Consider the following 19,229-nt stretch of genomic DNA (forward strand, 5'->3'; position numbering starts at 1 on the left):
CTGCTTTCTCTCTACCTCCCGTTTTGAATATCGGAGTGACGTGAGCTACCCTCCAATCTCAGGGACAGTTCCAGAGTCTATAGAATCCTGGAAGATGACCACCAATGGATCCACTATTTCCAGAGCTACCTGTTATCTCTTCACATATCTTCTCTACTGAGTAGTATTACACTTCTGTATGCTTCACCCAATGCCTGTGTCTGTGTATTTACATCGTGTATTTTATGTTTGCCCTATGTATTTTATTTTCATGTATGGAATGATCTGTCTGAGAACAATACGCAGAACAATACTATTCACTGTGTACCTCGGTACATTTGACAATAAACAAATCCAATTTACTCCGGTTTCTACTTGCTTTTCTCTGTGCAGAATCTTTGGAGAGAGAACCTTTCAGAACCAAACTGAAACACCTCTGTGAGTTGTCAGAACTCGGGAGTTCCAGCTGACTTTTCAGACAGACCTGGCTCCTCCCATTAACTATCAATGTGCACCAAAGCATGAGCATTCTTTTGTCTCTTCTTACAAGATGTCTCTTGACTTGTTTAGTCAGGACCAAAGACAATACCCCTCATAAATTACCCTTCAAACAGTAACAGTATTCCATTAGCTAGCAATCTGTAAATAAATAAATGACTCTTAAGATCTATTCGCAGAACATTTCACCTGCAGATCAATGATTACCCCACTTTTACGATACATTAATCACCATAAGACATAGCAGCAAAATTAGGCCATTTGGCCCATCGGGTGTGCCCAGCTATTCAATCATGGCTGATACGTTTCTCAACCCCATTCTCCTGCCTTCTCCCCAAGGGGTTCTTGATCCTCTTATTAAGCAAGAACGTATCCATCTTGTCTTAAAGACACTCAGTGATGTGGCCTCCATAACTTACTGCGACAAAGAGTTCCACAGATTCACCAACTTCTGGCTGAAGAGATTCCTCCTCCTCTCAGTTTCTGTGCAGTCACTCTATGCATCTCAACATTACTGCAAGAAAATATAAAATATGGCAATTTCCTCAATTCATCATATTATGAAGCTTTTACTTTTCACTATCTAACACCAGTTACCACAACTTAATTAAAGTGAACAAACATTCAAAGGATCATCAGGAGATGTGTACATAATGGGGAGATATGTTAAGCTGTGGGACCATTTTTGTCCAGTTGAGCTCTTTTAGCCAGATCACTGCCCTGTAGTCAGTTGTTTCCCTGTTTCCCTCTCTCTCTAATCCCAGAAGAAATGTCACAGGTATATGGGAGCAGCATATCAAACCTACTTTATATACATATATATAGCACTGATGTCTTTATCGATTTTTTAAAAAATTGGCGTAGATATAGTTTATTTGTATTGCAGTCAGTTGTTTTCTTGTTTCGATTCAGGCAGAGGAATTTCGAAGAGTATGGAAAACCCCATCCCGAGAGAAGGCAAGCGAATTTAAAAAGGCGGATGCTGAACGAGGCTATGAGAGAGTTGGAAGGTAGGGTAAAACAACACAACCAAAGTATAAAAAGGGCACACCATAAATAGAGCTGCATAACACCAGAAGTGCCAGACAGACTCGAAATGATAACTGTTTCCCCTCTCCACAGATGCTGCTAGACCTGCTGAGTTTTCCCAGCATTTTCTGTTTCTATTTCAGATTTCTAGCATCTGCAGTATTTTGCTTTTATTGCAGCTCTGAAGGATCTATGGTTACTGACCAGTTATGTTGACATAGTTGACTTTGATTTGAGTGCTTCTCGAGCCAGAGAAGGAAAGGTTTAGTCATGGCGCCCTGACCTGATTGATTTCTTGCTGTAGGCTACACATGAAATGAAAAATGAAAATGAAAATCGCTTATTGTCACGAGTAGGCTTCAATTAAGTTACTGTGAAAAGCCCCTAGTCGCCACATTCCGGCGCCTGTCCGGGGAGGCTGTTACGGGAATCGAACCGTGGTGCTGGCCTGCCTTGGTCTGCTTTCAAAGCCAGCGATTTAGCCCAGTGTACTAAACTGCCTCATTTGTGGTCATCACTGTGCTGTGGTCATTACTATCAGACTGTATTGTGATTTCCTTGACAGTTGAATAGACCACTGATAGCTTCTGTCTTAGCCACGTGGCCATCCCTGCCGCCAATTCAGCTCAATCTAAACTGGAGTCAGTACATTCATATGGGAATAGAGGAAGGAAACTGTTGTTCAATGAGGTCCAGCCTGTTAACTAGCTCAAAGCTCACAGCAGAGATTATGCACATGATAAAATGGAATAGTTACTGTGACATACTCCCAGTGAGGTGCAGGATAGTATCATTTATGCATGTGTTACATCTTTAGACAACCTGCATAATTTGTGTATGCCACATTTACAACTTATTTTAGTCCCAATAAGTATCATTTATTTAAATAGTAGTAAAACTTGCATATACTTCAACTATAGAAATATTAAAAGTTTCACCAAGAGGATTTTTAAATCTCTTGCATTGTCTTCAGTAAGTACAGGTGTAACATAATAATTTTTATTTCAGGGATTTAGCTCATGGAATGGGGCATCCATGGGCTGAGTACTGGGAATTTCTTAGTTGTTTTATTGATCTTGCTGCACCAGAAGGAATCAGAAAAATAGAAGAATATCTGAGTCAAAAAGCTGAACAGGAAGGTGGAGACATGTATATCTGCAAGCAATTCAAAAGCCCTCCAAGTGGTAAGTTTAAAAGTGACCTAAAATCATGGAAATTCTTCACAAAAAGAGGCCATTCTGTCCGTTATCCTTGTACTAATGCCACTCTTCCACACGAGTACCTACACTTAAAAAGTAAATGAAATGAAATAAATGAAAATCGCTTATTGTCATAAGTAGGCTTCAATGAAGTTACTGTGAAAAGCCCCTAATCGCCACATTCCGCCGCCTGTTCGGGAGGCTGGTGCGGGAATTGAACCGTGCCGCTGGCCTACCTGGGTCTGCTTTAAAAGCCAGCGATTTAGCCCAGTGAGCTAAACCAGCCCCAAGCAATACATTAATCACGAGCTGCATGGGGTTAATTAGAAATCCAAATGTGGTTAATTGCACTTGGCATCATGGAAGCAGCAGCACTATTGTGTGGATGGAGGATCTTGAACACAATGTAAATAACTGTTCAAGGCCAGCAGAGGAAAGCGAACATCAGTCGCTGAAAGTAAGCACGCAGGTACAGCAGGCGGTAAAGAGGCAAAAGTTTTGTTGGCCTTCACAGCGAGAGGATTTGAGTAAAGGAATAGAGATGTTTTACTGCAGTTGTATCGGGCATTGGTGAGGCTACACCTAGAGTATTCTTTTTTTTTGTTACTTTTTAAAAATAAATTTAGAGTACCCAATTAATTTTTTCCAATTAAAGGGTAATTTAGCGTGGCCAATCCACCTAGCCTGCACATCTTTAGGTTGTGGGGGTGAGACCCACAGAGACACAGGGAGAATGTGCAAACTCCACACGGACAGTGACCCGGGGCCGGGATCGAACCCGGCTCCTCGGCGGCGTGAGGCAGAAGTGCTAACCACTGCGCTACCGTGCAGCCCCACACCTGGAGTATTGTGTGCAGTTTTTGTCTCCTTATCTGAGGAAGGATGTTCTTGCTATGGAGGGAGTGCAGCGAAGGTTTACCAGGGTGATTCCTGGGGTGGCGGGATTGTCTTTGGGGAAAAATTGAATCGGTTAGGATTAGATTCATTGGAGTTTAGAAGAGTGAGAGGGGATCTCATAGAAACTTACAAAATTCTGACAGGATTAGATAGAGTAGATTCAGAAAGAATGTTCCTGATGGTGGGGAGTCCAGAACTAGGGGTCATAGTTTGAGGATAAGGGGTAAACCTTTTAGGACTGAGGTGAGGAGAAATTTCTTCACCCAGGGGGTGGTGAATCTGTGGAATTCATGACGACAGAAAGTAGTTGCGGCCAAAACGTTGTTAATTTCAAGAAGGAATTAGATGTAGTTCTTGGGACTACAGGGATCAAGGGATATGGGGGGGAAGCTGGGATCAGAACTTGATGATCAGCCATGATCATTATGAATAGTCGAGCAGGCTTGAAGGCCGAATGGCCGCCTCCTTCTATTTTCTTTGTTGCCTCACAGTGCCAGTGACCCGGGTTCAATTCCAGCTTTGGGTGACTCTCACCGTGTCTGCGTGGGTTTCCTCCTGGTGCTCTGGTTTCCTCCCACAGTCCAAAGATGTGCTGGTTAGGTGGATTGGTCATGATAAATGGCCTCTTAGTATCCAACTGGTTAGGTGGGGTGACTGAGTTATGGGATAGGATGGGGTATGAGCATAGGTAGGGTGCTCTTTCCCAGGGTCGGTGCAGACTCGATGGACCGAAGGGCCTCCTTCTGCACTGTAGGGATTCTGATGATTCTATGAAAGCAATTGGGTGGGTTGACATTTCATTTGGGGACTCAACATCTGTAGTCACCTGATAAAGTCTAAGTACTACTCACAACTGTTAGATAACAGAATTCCAAACTTAAATGAGGGAAAAAGACTGCAAAGTTTTGTTAAGTAAATATGTACATACAAATTTATGAAATAGGAGCAACCATTTGGCCCCTCGAGCCTGCACCACCGTACAATAAGATCATGGTGTATCTATTTATGTTTCGAGTTCCACATTCCTATCTATTCCTTTAAGGCGGAGGTAGGTAGATTCTCCTGATAACCTTTGATTTCCATGTTTAATATTCAATGACCCCTCCTCCACTGCCTTCTGAGGCAGAGCATTCCAAAGTTTCTCAATGGCGGTACGGTGGCACAGTGGTGAGCACTGTTGCCTCATCACCAAGGAACCAGGTTCAATTCCAACCTTGGGTGATTGTGTGGAATTTCCACGTTCTCCCCGTGTCTGCGTGGGGTTTCCTCCAGGTGCTCCGGAGTCCTCCCCCAGTCAGAAGGTGCCCAGGTTAGGTGGGGTTACGGGGATAGGGTGGGGGGAGTGGGCCGAGATGGGGTGCTCTTTCAGAGGGTTGGTGCAGACTCAAAGGGTTAAATGGTTTCCTGCACTGTAGGAATTCTATAGAACCCTCGAGAGAAGAATTCTTCTCATCTCTGTCCTAAAAGGTTGAATCCTAATTTTAAAACAGTGCCCCTTAATTCTGGACTCCTCACAAGAGGAAACATCCTTTCCACAACCAGCTTGTCAGGACTGTACAGGATCTTATATACTTCAATCAATTCACCACTCGCTCTTCGAAACTCCTGTTGAAGTGCATTTAACTGTGCACCTTGATGGTTTTTCTATTTAAATCTGTGTATGTGGCTAAAATACATCACCATCTCTGCACTTGCAGCTAGGTCAGCTATTTCAATTGGATCATCTTGTCGAACGCGGTGTTCCTTTGTATTCTCCCTGTTCCAGTTCCATTTTAAATTATGTAAACTCTACTGCATTAGCCATTTGTGCTCTAGTTGTCTGTGTGAAAACATTTCTTCCAGTGAAATCTGCCCTCCTACTATTCACAAACCTGCTGGAAATGCCCTTTCTCTCTTGCACAAGATTTTTGAGTTATTTTGAGCCCTCCATTATGTTAACTCTGTGACATTTTTTATTCCAATAAATAAAGCTAATGACAAACATTTAATTAGGGCCTGTGTATTTCATAATTTTGGTTAAGCTTTTTGTGGATTTATATGTGAATCTGTTGTTTATTCCATCAAATTAAGGGTTATGATGAGCGGGCGGGTAAGTGGAGCTGAGTCCACGAAAAGATCAGCCATGATCTTATTGAATGGCGGAGCAGGCGGGGACAGATCATAGAATCACAGAATTTACAGTGAAGAAGGAGGCCATTTGGCCCATCAGGTCGCCACCCAAGCCCCCACCTCCACCCTATCTCAGTAACCCAGTAACCCCACCACCCTTTTTGGACAGTAAGGGGTAATTTATCACAGCCAATCCATCTAACCTGCACGTCTTTGGACTGTGGGAGGAAACGGGAGCACCCGGAGGAAACCCATGCAGACACGGAGAGAACGTGCAGACTCCGCACAGACATGTACCCAAGCCGAGAATCAAACCTGGGACCCTGGAACTGTGAAGCAACTGTGCTAATCTCAGATGGCCAACTTCTGCTCCTAGTTCTTATGCTCTTATGTTTTTATAAATCAAATATTAGGCTTTTACCTTAACTGGCAGAGCTGTTGTGACTGAATTTATACAGATCTTTTACTAATACCCAGGAAGCATGTTGCCTCCAGAAGGGCCTATGTATTATCCAGCTTAATAAAGAACCCACTGTACAACACCTTTAATAATCCTCACACCCTTCAACACGTTCGTTGATTCCTAAATAAAGGTTGAATCTAGTTGCTAGTAGTATACAGTATGTACACTGTACTGAAGGAGAAAAAGGTAACCCTTTTTGTGAAAGAACAGGAAATTGGTTTCCTGTTCAGTTCCCATGAGGCACCAGCTGGCCATGTTAAAGATACCAACGTAATGCAGAAGTTGCTACTTGCATACCCAAACCGCTTTTCATTTTGAACATTATAAATAGTTAAAGCATCTAACAAAAATTTGCTTGTGTGGACATAGACTTGTTTTGCATCGCAAAGAACAACATTTTCAAGTTCTAGTAGGGGCGGCATGGTGGCACAGTGGTTAGCACTGCTGCCTCAGAGCACCAGGGACCCGGGTTCGATTACAGCCTTGGGTGACTGGAGTTTGCACGTCCTCCAAGTGTCTGTGTGGGTTCCCTCTGGGTGCTCCGGCTTTCTCCCACAGCACCAAAGATGTGCAGGATAGGTGGATTGGCCATACTAAATTGCTGCTTAGCGTCCAAAAGATGTGGAGGTTATGGGGCAGCAGAGTATGCCCAGCAAGGGTACTCTTTCAGAGGGTCCGTGCAGACATGACGGGCCAATTAGCCTGTAGGAATTCTATGGTTTTATGGAACAGAATCTTTGTTTTTGCAACAGTGGCTGCTTGTCAACCCTCGAAGGGACTGATTGTTACTGCAATGGGTTTGGAGCATTAACAGAGATCAGAATTTGTATGCAAGGTTTTACTCTGCCATAGTCGGAAGTAAGGTTTACTATCTCAAGACATTTTTTTGTGACTGCAAGATTGCCATCCTTTAGTCAGGGGAAAGCACACTGTGGACTCAAAGCATTTGCACACAGGCAAAGAGGAGTACGGCCAGGGCAATTCAACCACTCCCTCAGAGTTGTTAGTGGTTAACTCCGGAACGGTGGGAGTACTTTCATTTACTTCTGCTACTTCATGCAGGGCAGTTTCCATGGTACGGTTTGAATGGTCACAGTCAACCAATTAACAGAGGAGAAGAATGTTAATCTTATAATTACATAGAATTTACAGCACAGAAATCAGCCCAACCATCCGTTCTTATGTTTATGCCCCACGCAAACCTCTTCTCACCTACTTCACTTTACTCTACTCCTTTCTTACTCAAGTACTTGGCTTTCCCTGAAGGTGTCCACATTACTTAGCTCAACCATTTCATGTGGTTGCAAGTCCCGACTCGTACCACTCTGGAAAAGGAATAATGATGAGTAATAATAACTAACGTCTTTAAGCTGGCAAAATGCAATCAGAATGTATTATTTTCTCTTGCAGGTAAAACCAGTAAATACTGCAACTCGATCTCTGTTGGTGCTTTTTTGGATGATGGTGACATAAGTTTAGAAGAATTAAAAAATAGACAAAATGCTGCATTGAAAGTCAGCAGATCCATGGTTACACCTGGAAATAGCCCTCATGCCACTGGAGAAAACGGGTGCCATATACTTCCTGTGCAGCACACAACAGATCTTATCGATTCTACAGACAATCTAAGTAAACTTGACATGGAGATATCGCCTAATTTAAATGGAGTTTGTTCCCCTGTCGGTAACGAGAAGCCTGGAGGGCGATGTTCCCGTTCATTTACCAGGGTCGGGTCAGAAGATATCCTGTCCCCCGTATCTAATCTCATGGCTGATTTTGAAAAGCTTTCGTTGCATGATGACAAAGAGAGAAATTTGTTTTCGGAGACGAGTGAAGTAACGGCAGATTTAATGGGCGGTAATGTTTCGGGATTGGTACCTGCTGAAAACTCTGCAAAGAACCAGGATGTTCACTATAATCAGGCTGATCTAATTGAGACTGATATGTTGACTGAAACAGAAAATGAGAATCTGTTACTCGCTCCCAACCAGCAGCAGCCTATGCTAGAAGGTAGTGAAGATATCTCGGATTTATTGTCATTGTGCATGTCAAAGGTAGAAGCTTTACAACTGGAAAACCAGAGGAACTATGCACACAGCAGCACCTTGGCTTGTAGGACAGAGAGTTCTCCTGCTTTGGAGAGGGAGGTTTCTGAACATTTTTCAGCACAGGAATCAAATGCATCTCAGATCAAGCTGAACTCAAGGTCCAATAGACAATTGGAGAGCTTCACCTGCAGATCCCCGGAGGATATACAGCAGCTCCTTCCCAAGCACACCCCAGGGACTTTAAGAAGAGGATCTACCAAGGGGATTTTTCTGGTTGGGTAAGGAGGTGATAATTATATGGATATGTGTATTATTGTTGGTGGGGAGATCTGGATCATATTCTGGAAGCAGATCCAACCCATCTAGCTGAAGTATCAAACTAGTCCAGCTTACTTATTAAATTTCTTTTTTAAAATGCAGGAATCTAGCTTCTATTAATGAAAATATCAATGCATCTATACGAGGAAGTACATGTACATTTATGAATGAATGTGTATGAGTGAGTAGATGTATGTGTATGAGTGAGTAGACGGACATGTATGAGTGAGTAGATGGACATGTATGAGTGAGTAGATGGACATGTATGAGTGAGCAGACGTATGTGTGTGAGTGAGCAGAATTACGTGTATGAGTGAGTAGATGGGCGTGTATGAGTGAGCAGACGTATGTGTATGAGTGAGCAGAATTACGTGTATGAGTGAGTAGATGTACGTGTATGAGTGAGCAGACGTATGTGTGTGAGTGAGCAGAATTACGTCTATGAGTGAGTAGACGGACGTGTATGAGTGAGTAGATGGACATGTATGAGTGAGTAGACGGACGTGTATGAGTGAGTAGACGCACGTGTATGAGTGAGTAGATAGACGTGTATGAGTGAGTAGACGTACGTGTATGAGTGAGTAGACGCACGTGTATGAGTGAGTAGACGCACGTGTATGAGTGAGTAGATGTACGTGTATGAGTGAGTAGACGGACGTGTATGAGTGAGTAGACGGACGTGTATGAGTGAGTAGACGCACGTGTATGAGTGAGTAGATGTACGTGTATGAGTGAGTAGACGGACGTGTATGAGTGAGTAGACGGACGTGTATGAGTGAGTAGACGGACGTGTATGAGTGAGTAGACGGACGTGTATGAGTGAGTAGACGGACGTGTATGAGTGAGTAGACGGACGTGTATGAGTGAGTAGACGGACGTGTATGAGTGAGTAGACGGACGTGTATGAGTGAGTAGACGGACGTGTATGAGTGAGTAGACGCACGTGTATGAGTGAGTAGACGCACGTGTATGAGTGAGTAGACGCACGTGTATGAGTGAGTAGACGCACGTGTATGAGTGAGTAGACGGACGTGTATGAGTGAGTAGACGCACGTGTATGAGTGAGTAGACGCACGTGTATGAGTGAGTAGACGCACGTGTATGAGTGAGTAGACGCACGTGTATGAGTGAGTAGACGCACGTGTATGAGTGAGTAGACGCACGTGTATGAGTGAGTAGACGTAGTGTATGAGTGAGTAGATGGACGTGTATGAGTGAGTATAAGAGGGCAGCACGGTGAAGCCGTGGTTTGCATTGCTTCCTCACAGCGCGAAGGACCCAGGTTCAATTGCGGCTCAATTCACTGTCCGTGTGGAGTTTGCACATTCTCCTTCTGTCTGCATGGGTTGCACCCCCACAAACTCAAAGATGTGCCGGATAGGTGGATTGGCCACACTAATTAATAATAATAATCTTTATTGTCACAAGTAGGCTTACATTAACACTGCAATGAGGTTACTGTGAAAAGCTCCTTGTCGCAACATTCCGGCACCTTTTCAGGTACAGTGAGGGAGAATTCAGAATGCCCAATTTACCTGACAAGCGCGTCTTTTGGGACTGTGGGAGGAAACCGGAGCACCCGGAAGAAACCCCCGCAGACACGGGGAGAATGTGCAGACTCCACACAGACAGTGACCCAAGCTGGAAATCGAACCCAAGTCCCTGGAGTTATGAAGCAACAGTGCTAACCACTGTGCTACCCGTGCCGCCCATATTGGCCCTTAATTGGGGGAAATAAAGAATTGGGTAGTCTAACTTTAAAAAAACATAAATTGAGTGCATACATGTGTGTATATGAGTGAATATATGTGTGTGCGCGTATTTGAGTATCAGTATGTAGGAGTGTATATGTATGTATGAGTGAGTTTACGTACGTGTACGAGGTGAGTATACATGTATATGAGGTGAATATACATACGTGCATAAGTGAGTATACGTACATGTGCGTATATGTACGTGTGTGAGTGAGAATACGTTTGTATGTGAGTGATGGATTTGATTGGATTTGTTTACTGTCACGTGACCCGAGGTACAGTGAAAAGTATTTTTCTGCGAGCAGCTCAACAGATCATTCAGTACATGGAAGAAAAGGGAATTAAACAAAATTCAAGAAAATACATAATAGGGCAACACAAGATATACAAAGTAAAGAGAGAGGTTAGTAATAATGTTAGCTTTAGAATTAATTTTTAAAAGGTTAGAACGAGTATAAGTTAAGTTAAAAGTGGATCTGTTGGGGAGAGCTTGCAGAGAGTCGCCTCGCTCCGGCGCCATCTTGCATTTGTGAATGAGCATACGTGCGTATGTGAGTCTATATGAGTGAGTATATATACGTATAGTATATATGGGTGAGTATATGTACATATGAGTGTATGTGAATATATGTATGAGTCTATACCAGTATATCTACATAGACTCATATATGTACACATATGAGTGAGTACATGTACGTATGAGTACATGTACGTGTATGTGAGTATTTGTATGGATATGGTATATGAGTGAGTATATGTACGTGTGTATATGTACATGAGTGTATGTGAGTGATGTATGTATGCATACGAGTGAGTATATGTACATAGGCTCATATTTGAGTCTATATGAGTGAGGACATGTACATAGGCGAGTATATCATAGAATCCCTACAGTGCAGAAGGAGGCTATTTGACCCATGGAGTCTTCACCAACCCTTAGAAAGAGCACCCTACCTAGGCCCATGCCCTGACCCCATCCCAGTAACCCCACCTAACCTTTTGGACGCTAAGGGGCAATTTAGCAAGGGCAATCCACCTAACCTGCACATCTTTGGACTGTGGGAGGAAACGGGAGCACCCGGAGGAAACCCACACCGACACGGGGAGAAAGTGCAAACTCCACACTGACAGTCACCTGATGCCGGAATTGAACCTGGATCCCTGGCACTGAGGCAGCAGTGCTAACCACTGTACCGCCATGCTGCCCCTTATGTACGTACATGGTATATATGAGTGAGTCTATGTACGTATTTGGTATATATGAGTGAGTCTATGTACGTATTTGGTATATATGAGTGAGTATATATGTATATCAGTATATATGAGTGAGTTTATGTACATATGTTCATATATATATATATATATATATATATATATACATACATACGTGAGTGAGTATGTATATGAATATATATAGGAGTGAGTATATGCATGTGTATGAGTGAGTATATGTGTGTATATGAGTATATAGGAGTGAATGTACGTATGTATAGGAGTGGGTATATGTGTATATGAGTGAGCATGCATGTATATGTGTGTGAGTATGTGTATGAGTGAGTACATGCATGTATGTGTATCAATAAGTACATGCATGTGTAAGTGAGTATATGTATGTATGTGAATGTGTATATGTATGTATGCACTACATATGTAGTTGGCAGCACAGTAGCATAATGGTTAGCACTATGGCTTCACAGCGCCAGGGTCCCAGGTTCAATTCCCGGCGGAGTCTGCACGCTCTCCCCGTGCCTGCGTGGGTTTCCTCCGGGTGCTCCAGTTTCCTCCCACAAGTCCCGAAAGACGTGCTGTTAGGTGATTTGGACATTCTGAATTCTCCCTGTGTACTCGAACAGGCGCCGGAATGTGGTGACTAGGGGCTTTTCACAGTAACTTCATTGCAGTGTTAATATCAGCCTATGTGTGACAATAAATATTATTATGCGAGTGTGTGTATGTATGCGAGTGTTTTTTAGAGAATTAGAATTTTTAGAACATTACAGCGCAGTATAGGCCCTTCGGCCCTCGATGTTGCGCCGACCTGTGAAACCAATCTAAAGCCCATCTACACTATTCCACTATCATCCATATGTTTACCCAATGACCATTTAAATGCCCTTAATGTTGGCAACTACTGTTGCAGGCAGGGCATTCCACACCCCTACTACTCTGAGTAAAGAACCTACCTCTGACATCTGTCCTATATCTATCTCCCCTCAATTTAAAGCTATGTCCCCTCGTGCTAGCCATCACCATCCGAGGAAAAAGGCTCTCACTGTCCACCCTATCTAATCCTCTGATCATCTTGTATGCCTCTATTAAGTCACCTCTTAACCTTCTTCTCTCTAACGAAAACAGCCTCAAGTCCCTCAGCCTTTCCTCATAAGATCTTCCCTCCATACCTGGTAAATCTCCTCTGCACCCTTTCCAATACTTCCACATCCTTCCTGTAATGCGGCGACCAGAACTGCATGCAATACTCTAAATGCGGCCGCACCAGAGTTTTGTACAGCTGCAACATAACCTCATGGCTCCGAAACTCAATCCCTCTACCAATAAAAGCTAACACACCGTACGCCTTCTTAACAGCCCTATCAACCTACGTGGCAACTTTCAGAGATCTATGTACATGGACACCGAGATCTCTCTGCTCATCCACACTACCAAGAATCTTACCATTAGCCCAGGACTCTGTCTTCCTGTTACTCCTTCCAAAATGAATCACCTCACACTTTTCTGCATTAAACTCCATTTGCTACTTCTCAGCCCACCTCTGCAGCCTCTATGTCCCTCTGTAACCTGCAACATCCTTCCGCACTGTCCACGACTCCACCGACTTTAGTGTCATCCGCAAATTTACTCACCCACCCTTCTACACCCTCCTCCAGGTCATTTATAAAAATAACAAACAGCAGTGGCCCCAAAACAGATCCTTGTGGTACACTATTAGTAACTGAACTCCAGGCTGAACATTTCCCATCAAACACTTTGTCTTCTTCCAGCTAGCCAATTTCTGATCCAAACTGCTAAATCACTCTGAATCCCATGCCTCCGTATTTTCTGCAATAGCCTACCGTGGGGAACCTTATCAAACACTTTACTGAAATCGATATACATCACATCAACTGCTTTACCCTCGTCCACCTGTTTGGTCACCTTCTCAAAGAACTTAAAATGGTTTGTGAGACACGACCTGCCCTTCACAAAACCGTGTTGACTGTCCCTAATCAAATTATTCCTTTCTAGATGATAAATCCTATCTCTTATAATCCTTTCCAAGACTTTGCCCACAACAGAAGTAAGGCTCACTGGTCTATAGTTACCGGGTTCGTCTCTACTCCCCTTCCTGAACAAGGGGACAACATTTGCTATCCTCCAGTCTTCTGGCACTATTCCTGTAGACAATGACGACATAAAGATCAAAGCCAAAGCTCTGTAATCTCCTCCCTAGCTTCCCAGAGAATCCTAGGATAAATCCCATCCAGCCCAGGGGACTTATCTATTTTCACACTTTCCAGAATTGCTAACACCACCTCCTTATGAACCTCAAGCCCTTCTAGTCTAGTAGCCTATATCTCAGTATTCTCCTCGACATTCCTGTGTGAATGCTGACGAAAAATATTCATTTAGCACCTCTCCTATCTCCTCGGACTCAACGCACAACTTCCCACTACCCCTCCTTGACTGGCCCTACTCTTACCCTGGTCATTCTTTTATTCCTGTTAGTATATGTATGTATGGATGTGAGCATTTGTATGTATGTATGTATGTGAGTGAGTATATGTATGTGTATGTATGTATGTATGTATGCAAGTGAGTATATCATAGAATTTATAGTGCAGAAGGAGCCCATTTGGCCCATCGAGTCTGCACCAGCTCCTTGAAAGAGCATCCACTTAAGCCCACACCTCCACCCTATCCCCGTAAACCAGTAACACCACCTAAAGAAAGGGCAATTTATCATGGCCAATCCACCTAACCTGCACATCTTTGGACTGTGAAACCCACGTAGACACAAGGAGAACATGCAGAATCTGCGCAGACAGTGACCCAAGCCGGGAATCAAACCTGGGACCCTGGAGCTGTGAAGCAACCGTGCTAACCACTGTGCTACCGTGCCGCCCCTATATGTATGTATGTATAGCGAGTGAGTATATGTATGTCTGAGAGTGTGAGGAACTATACGTATGTCTGCGTGTGTGAGGAAGTATACGTATTCTGCGAGTGTGAGGAAGTATACTGACTCACTCGCAGACATACATTTACTCAAACAAAGCCGAGGAGGTAACTATGTTCTTAACAACTGGTATATTGTGCTTTTTGTTTAAAGATATTGGAGTGAACAGTTAACGTTGAAGCTTATGCAATTCTCTTTTCTCTCCTCCAGAGATGAACCAACAAAGCTTGACGGTGATGTTTTAGCTGCACTCAGCGGGGTTGATATTGACTCTCAGATGTTCCCATGTTTAAGTCAGTGGAAGAGCAGAATGCAGTCCTACTCCGTATCAGAAATGCAGAGGTGGGTTTTGAAGGCAAAGAAAGCCTCGTCCACTCAGACATTTCAGAAGGAGGAGGACCCTTTCACAGTGACCTAGTTATCCTCGTTCCAAACTTTGAAAAAATCAAATTCACACTGCTTTAATATATCTTGTAATATAATGTCCTTGGCAAGGAGTTTGTAAAATTTGTTTCATAGTGTTTGTATAGAAAAAAAGCAATGCCTGGTGGTCGTCTATTCTTTACAATTTCTTTTTTTTTTTTAATTTAGTGTACCCAATTTTTTCCAATTAAGGGGCAATTTAACGTGGCCAATTCACCTAACCTGCACATCTTTGGGTTGTGGGGGCGAAACCCACGCGCACACGGGGAGAATGTGCAAACTCCTCACGGACAGTGACCCAGAGGCAGGATCGAACCTGGGACCTCGGTGCCGTGAGGCAGCAGTGCTAACCACTGCGCCACCGTGCTGCCCGTAATTAAGTAATTTTGATGAGAAAAGTATCTTATCAACCCTTAAGAAGTTAACTTTAATATAAATACATACAATACTAACACTTATTCAATATTCCACAGAGCAGTGTACATGGGGGAGCTTCGGGTAGAACCTGGCACGAGAGTGAAATAATTTGACAGAACAGTTGCTTTTACAATGTTTTATTTGTTTGTTCTTGCAGTTGGCCAAGCCCTGCTGTATTAAAGGGGAGACCAAAAATACAGCCATTTACACCGAATTCTCCGTGCAGCCCTGGTCTCTCCACTCATGGAAGATCCAGTCCACTGTGCCACAGTCCAGGAAAGTTTGGGAGCTCTCCTTACTCAGAGTTCGGAAGCCCAGGACGATACAGTCCAGCCTATGCGAGCCATGTCCAGGTGCTGCGACACCTGCACTTCTCTGAAGCATCTGAGCTCTAACACGTGATGTTGTGGTACCACTATGTTGCCCCACTTTAGAGGGTGAACCAATTTTATATTTTAAAAAAAATGTAGTTTCCTAAATATGTCTATAATGTACAATGGCTGTTTCATAGTTATTGTATTCTGTTTGAATCTGTTGATGTAAATCAATTTTCAGTGCATTTCTTTATTGCTTGCTGCATTGTCCACGTTCCCCATTTCTCTGTAATCAGTGCTAACCCTGATTTCTGTCATTTCTTCATCCTAAAATGAGTATATTTGGACTTTTTCTATGCTGCACTGTAATAAAATGTTCCCCATTTGGACTTTCCCAAAAAGAACAGCGGGGTGGGGGGGGGAGAATAATTTACCTTTTTGAGAGCTCTCAACCAAGGCACCTCTGGGGGTTGGAAAAGATCCTGCTCTGGGCTGATCCAGGCTGATAATGTCAGTAACACTCCCAGTTGTGTATGTTATTTTCAATTTAATTTCTGTGAAATTTCTGTAAAATACCACTGATCTGGTAGAGGGGGTGGGTGGTAGGGAAATGGGTGATTCTGTGGCCGGGGGGAATAAATGAACATGGCTTGTTTTTTAACCCCACCGTTATTGCTGAGAAATACATTTGTAGTTGCGTTCTTAAACATTATATACCACGGAACTGAAGACTAATATGCTGCAGAAAGTAAGTCCATATAATTGGTGATAAGAAAGGTGAGAAACTTACTTTTTTTTTATATGCACAACTTATAAGATATTGGCAGACAACGATGAACCCATCATCCTGACTCCTTGCTTGCATTGGTCATAAAGTATTCTCGGTTTGTTTGTCGATCGTATTAAAAATTATTTATTTGTTACAAGAAAACGGCATCTGTGACTTTTGCAAGCTTTTTAGTGCCTTTTTTTAAAAAAAAACTTTTTAATTGAGCTGTGGATATCATTGAATGCAACATGTAGGAATGGGATGACTGGATGATTTCTGGAGACCAACTACTGTTGAGCCCCCCCCACCCCCTCCCGAAACTCGAGCACAGATATCTAGTGCACAATGCTAACCTGAAAGCACCTTGCTCGCCCACGTACAAAGTGGTTTTACACTGTTGCTGCCACAACCATAAGTGCCAGCAGACTGGTGCTGTGGATACATGACAATGTCTTATTGCCTCTTGACCTTTCAGACTGCACCTCTGGGATGTAGCATATATTATGGTACACTTACTGTGTAAATGTGAAATGATAACCGTGTAGAGAAAAGAATAAACAAAAGTGCACAAAATTAAAGCGTTTTAATTGTTGCTGTGGAGTTTCACACTGTGTTAATTCTTTTTTTTTAAAAGACCATTGAATAATGTACGGTACACGTGAAAGTATTCAATGGGCAAATGCAAGTTGAGTAGTCTCGAGTAAATTAGTTTAACAGTGTAACTAAAAAATATTTGATTCATTCTCCTAAAGGCAGTGATTGTGAGTTTGTATATTGTGGGTTTATCTGTATCCTAGTTTACTCTGGAGTCAAGTATTTGGTGCGCTTCCAACTGAAATGCAGTATTGTTACTGTGGTGACTGTTAAATTCTCGGGTTGACTTCAAGGTACTATATTTGCTGGCTGATGGAAAGCAGGAAGTTCATGCCCCTCCTACCATGCCACTTGTATGATTGAACTGAATTTACAAAATTAAAAAACAGCCTTATGTAGATAGTGATTTAATGACCTTTCTGTTTGGTGAGTCCCTTTGCTTTTAAAAAAAAAAAGCTGTTGTAATGAAATGGGGGCAGGTAATGAAATGGGGGAAGGTAATGAAATGGGGGAAGGTAATGAAATGGGGGCAGGGAGCTCCTTTGCTAACGGGAGGAGCCTGTTTCTACTGTTTGTAATTTACATTCAACGTTGCCGCTGTGGTGGCCTCCTTACTGCTTCACCCCGTTGGGAGAGTCCAGCCAGTGACTTTACTTCGAAATAGTCCTGGCTTCAGTCAAACTGTGCAAAGATTTCTTAAGCAACAGAATTTCTGTAACATGATGGACTAAAGCTGAGCGTGTTGTTAAAAACAAAATTATGTTAATAAATCCGAATGTTAAGAAATTGGAGATGTAGGGCTTTTTTAAAGTCAATATAACTTGTCAAAATCAACGTTTTAATAAAAAGTACAAGACATTAGGAGTTGTGACCATGAATTTTAGTTGTTAGCTATACATAAAAATGTAAGTGACAGCTTCCGGTGACGGGGATTTGCTGAGCAGACACGGGAAACGTGGCTCTCCTCCGGGAACTCAGAAAATCGGCACTTTAAGACGGAAAATAGGCCACTAAACCCGCTGGAACCCCCCCCCCCCCCCCCGCCCTCCCAAAGACCACCGCAACTACCAAGGAATGGCCTGAATAACTCAAAGTACCCAAAAGGACAGTAGAACCAGTAAAAGCTGAGAGAGGAGGAGGAACGGGATGTCAGCGATCATGCAGGACGAAGCGGTCACACCCGAGCAGGATAGGTCGCTTGGGCTCACACCAGACTATCCACCGATAAGCGAGTGGATAGACCTGACTCGGGAGCTAGTGAAACACAGGGATGCCATCAAACTCAAAATGATGGCAACAGTGATGGCGGTGGTCACGCACGCCCTGGCCCCCTTCAAGGTGGCACGAGAAAAAGCAGAGCAACGGTTGGAGGCACAAGAGGCGATGATCAGAGATCCGGAGAAAGTGGTGACTAACCAGCGAGACCGAATCGCCTCCTTGGAGACAGAAATGGCAAGATTGGTGGCGGCGCATGGGACACAAGGGGAAGGTCGAGGACCAGGAGAACCGGTCGTGGTACCAAAACCTCTGCATCGTAGGCCTGCCAGAGGGTACCGAGGGCAGGAACCCCACGGAATATGTGACCCACATGCTGGGCAAGCTGGTTGGGAGGGAGAACATTCCCACATCCCCAGAGATAAACGGAGCCCACAGATCACTCAGACGAAAGCCTGAGCGAGAGAACAGCCGAGGGCCGTCATAGCAAAACGTCACCGGTACCAGGATCGGGAGAAGATTCTAAACTGGGCAAAGCACACATGGTTCTGCCAGTGCAACGGCCATTTGATCAGAGTGTATCAGGACATTGGGGCAGACCTGGCTAAGCATCGGGCTGATTTTAACGCAACCAAGACGGCCCTTTACAACAGTGGGGTACGGTTTGGAATGCTGTACCCATCCAAACTGTGGGTAACCTTCCAGGGGAAGGAATGCTGTCACTGCACCGGGAAGACAGTAGAAACAAACTAGAGTAAAGAACAGAAAAGGACAATTGCGTGGGACAAAACTGCCTCGCTTTCAACCTGACTTTGTGTCCTAGAAAGGAGGAGTGAGAGCGATTTTAAGGTGCAGAGATAGTGAGGCAGGGGGGTGGGTGGGAGCAGCACAGGAAAGTACAGGGGGGGGCAGCTCAGCTCATGACGGGGAGGGAATGCTTGGTAGAAGTGGGGAAGGAACATGAGGGGGGGCCCCACTGGGACTCAGAAGGGGGGGGGGGGGGGGGGGGGAGAGACGAAGGAGGTAGAC

The 19,229-nt window shown here is 43.7% G+C and overlaps 1 protein-coding gene across 1 annotated transcript in view; it reads left to right on the forward strand.

Annotated features, from left to right (window-relative positions):
* Positions 1-16,983, forward strand: part of ankle2 (ankyrin repeat and LEM domain containing 2) — a 61,753-nt gene extending 44,770 nt beyond the window's left edge. Inside the window, exons 9-13 of the mRNA XM_038807597.1 lie at positions 1,390-1,487; positions 2,515-2,690; positions 7,585-8,500; positions 14,679-14,810; positions 15,466-16,983. Coding sequence (XP_038663525.1) covers positions 1,390-1,487; positions 2,515-2,690; positions 7,585-8,500; positions 14,679-14,810; positions 15,466-15,703 — 1,560 coding nt within the window. The 3' untranslated portion in view covers positions 15,704-16,983. The remainder of the gene's footprint in view (positions 1-1,389; positions 1,488-2,514; positions 2,691-7,584; positions 8,501-14,678; positions 14,811-15,465) is intronic.
* The last annotated feature ends 2,246 nt before the right edge of the window (positions 16,984-19,229 follow it).

Source organism: Scyliorhinus canicula, chromosome 1, assembly GCF_902713615.1.
Source record: "Scyliorhinus canicula chromosome 1, sScyCan1.1, whole genome shotgun sequence".
Classification (NCBI taxonomy): Eukaryota; Metazoa; Chordata; class Chondrichthyes; order Carcharhiniformes; family Scyliorhinidae; genus Scyliorhinus; species Scyliorhinus canicula.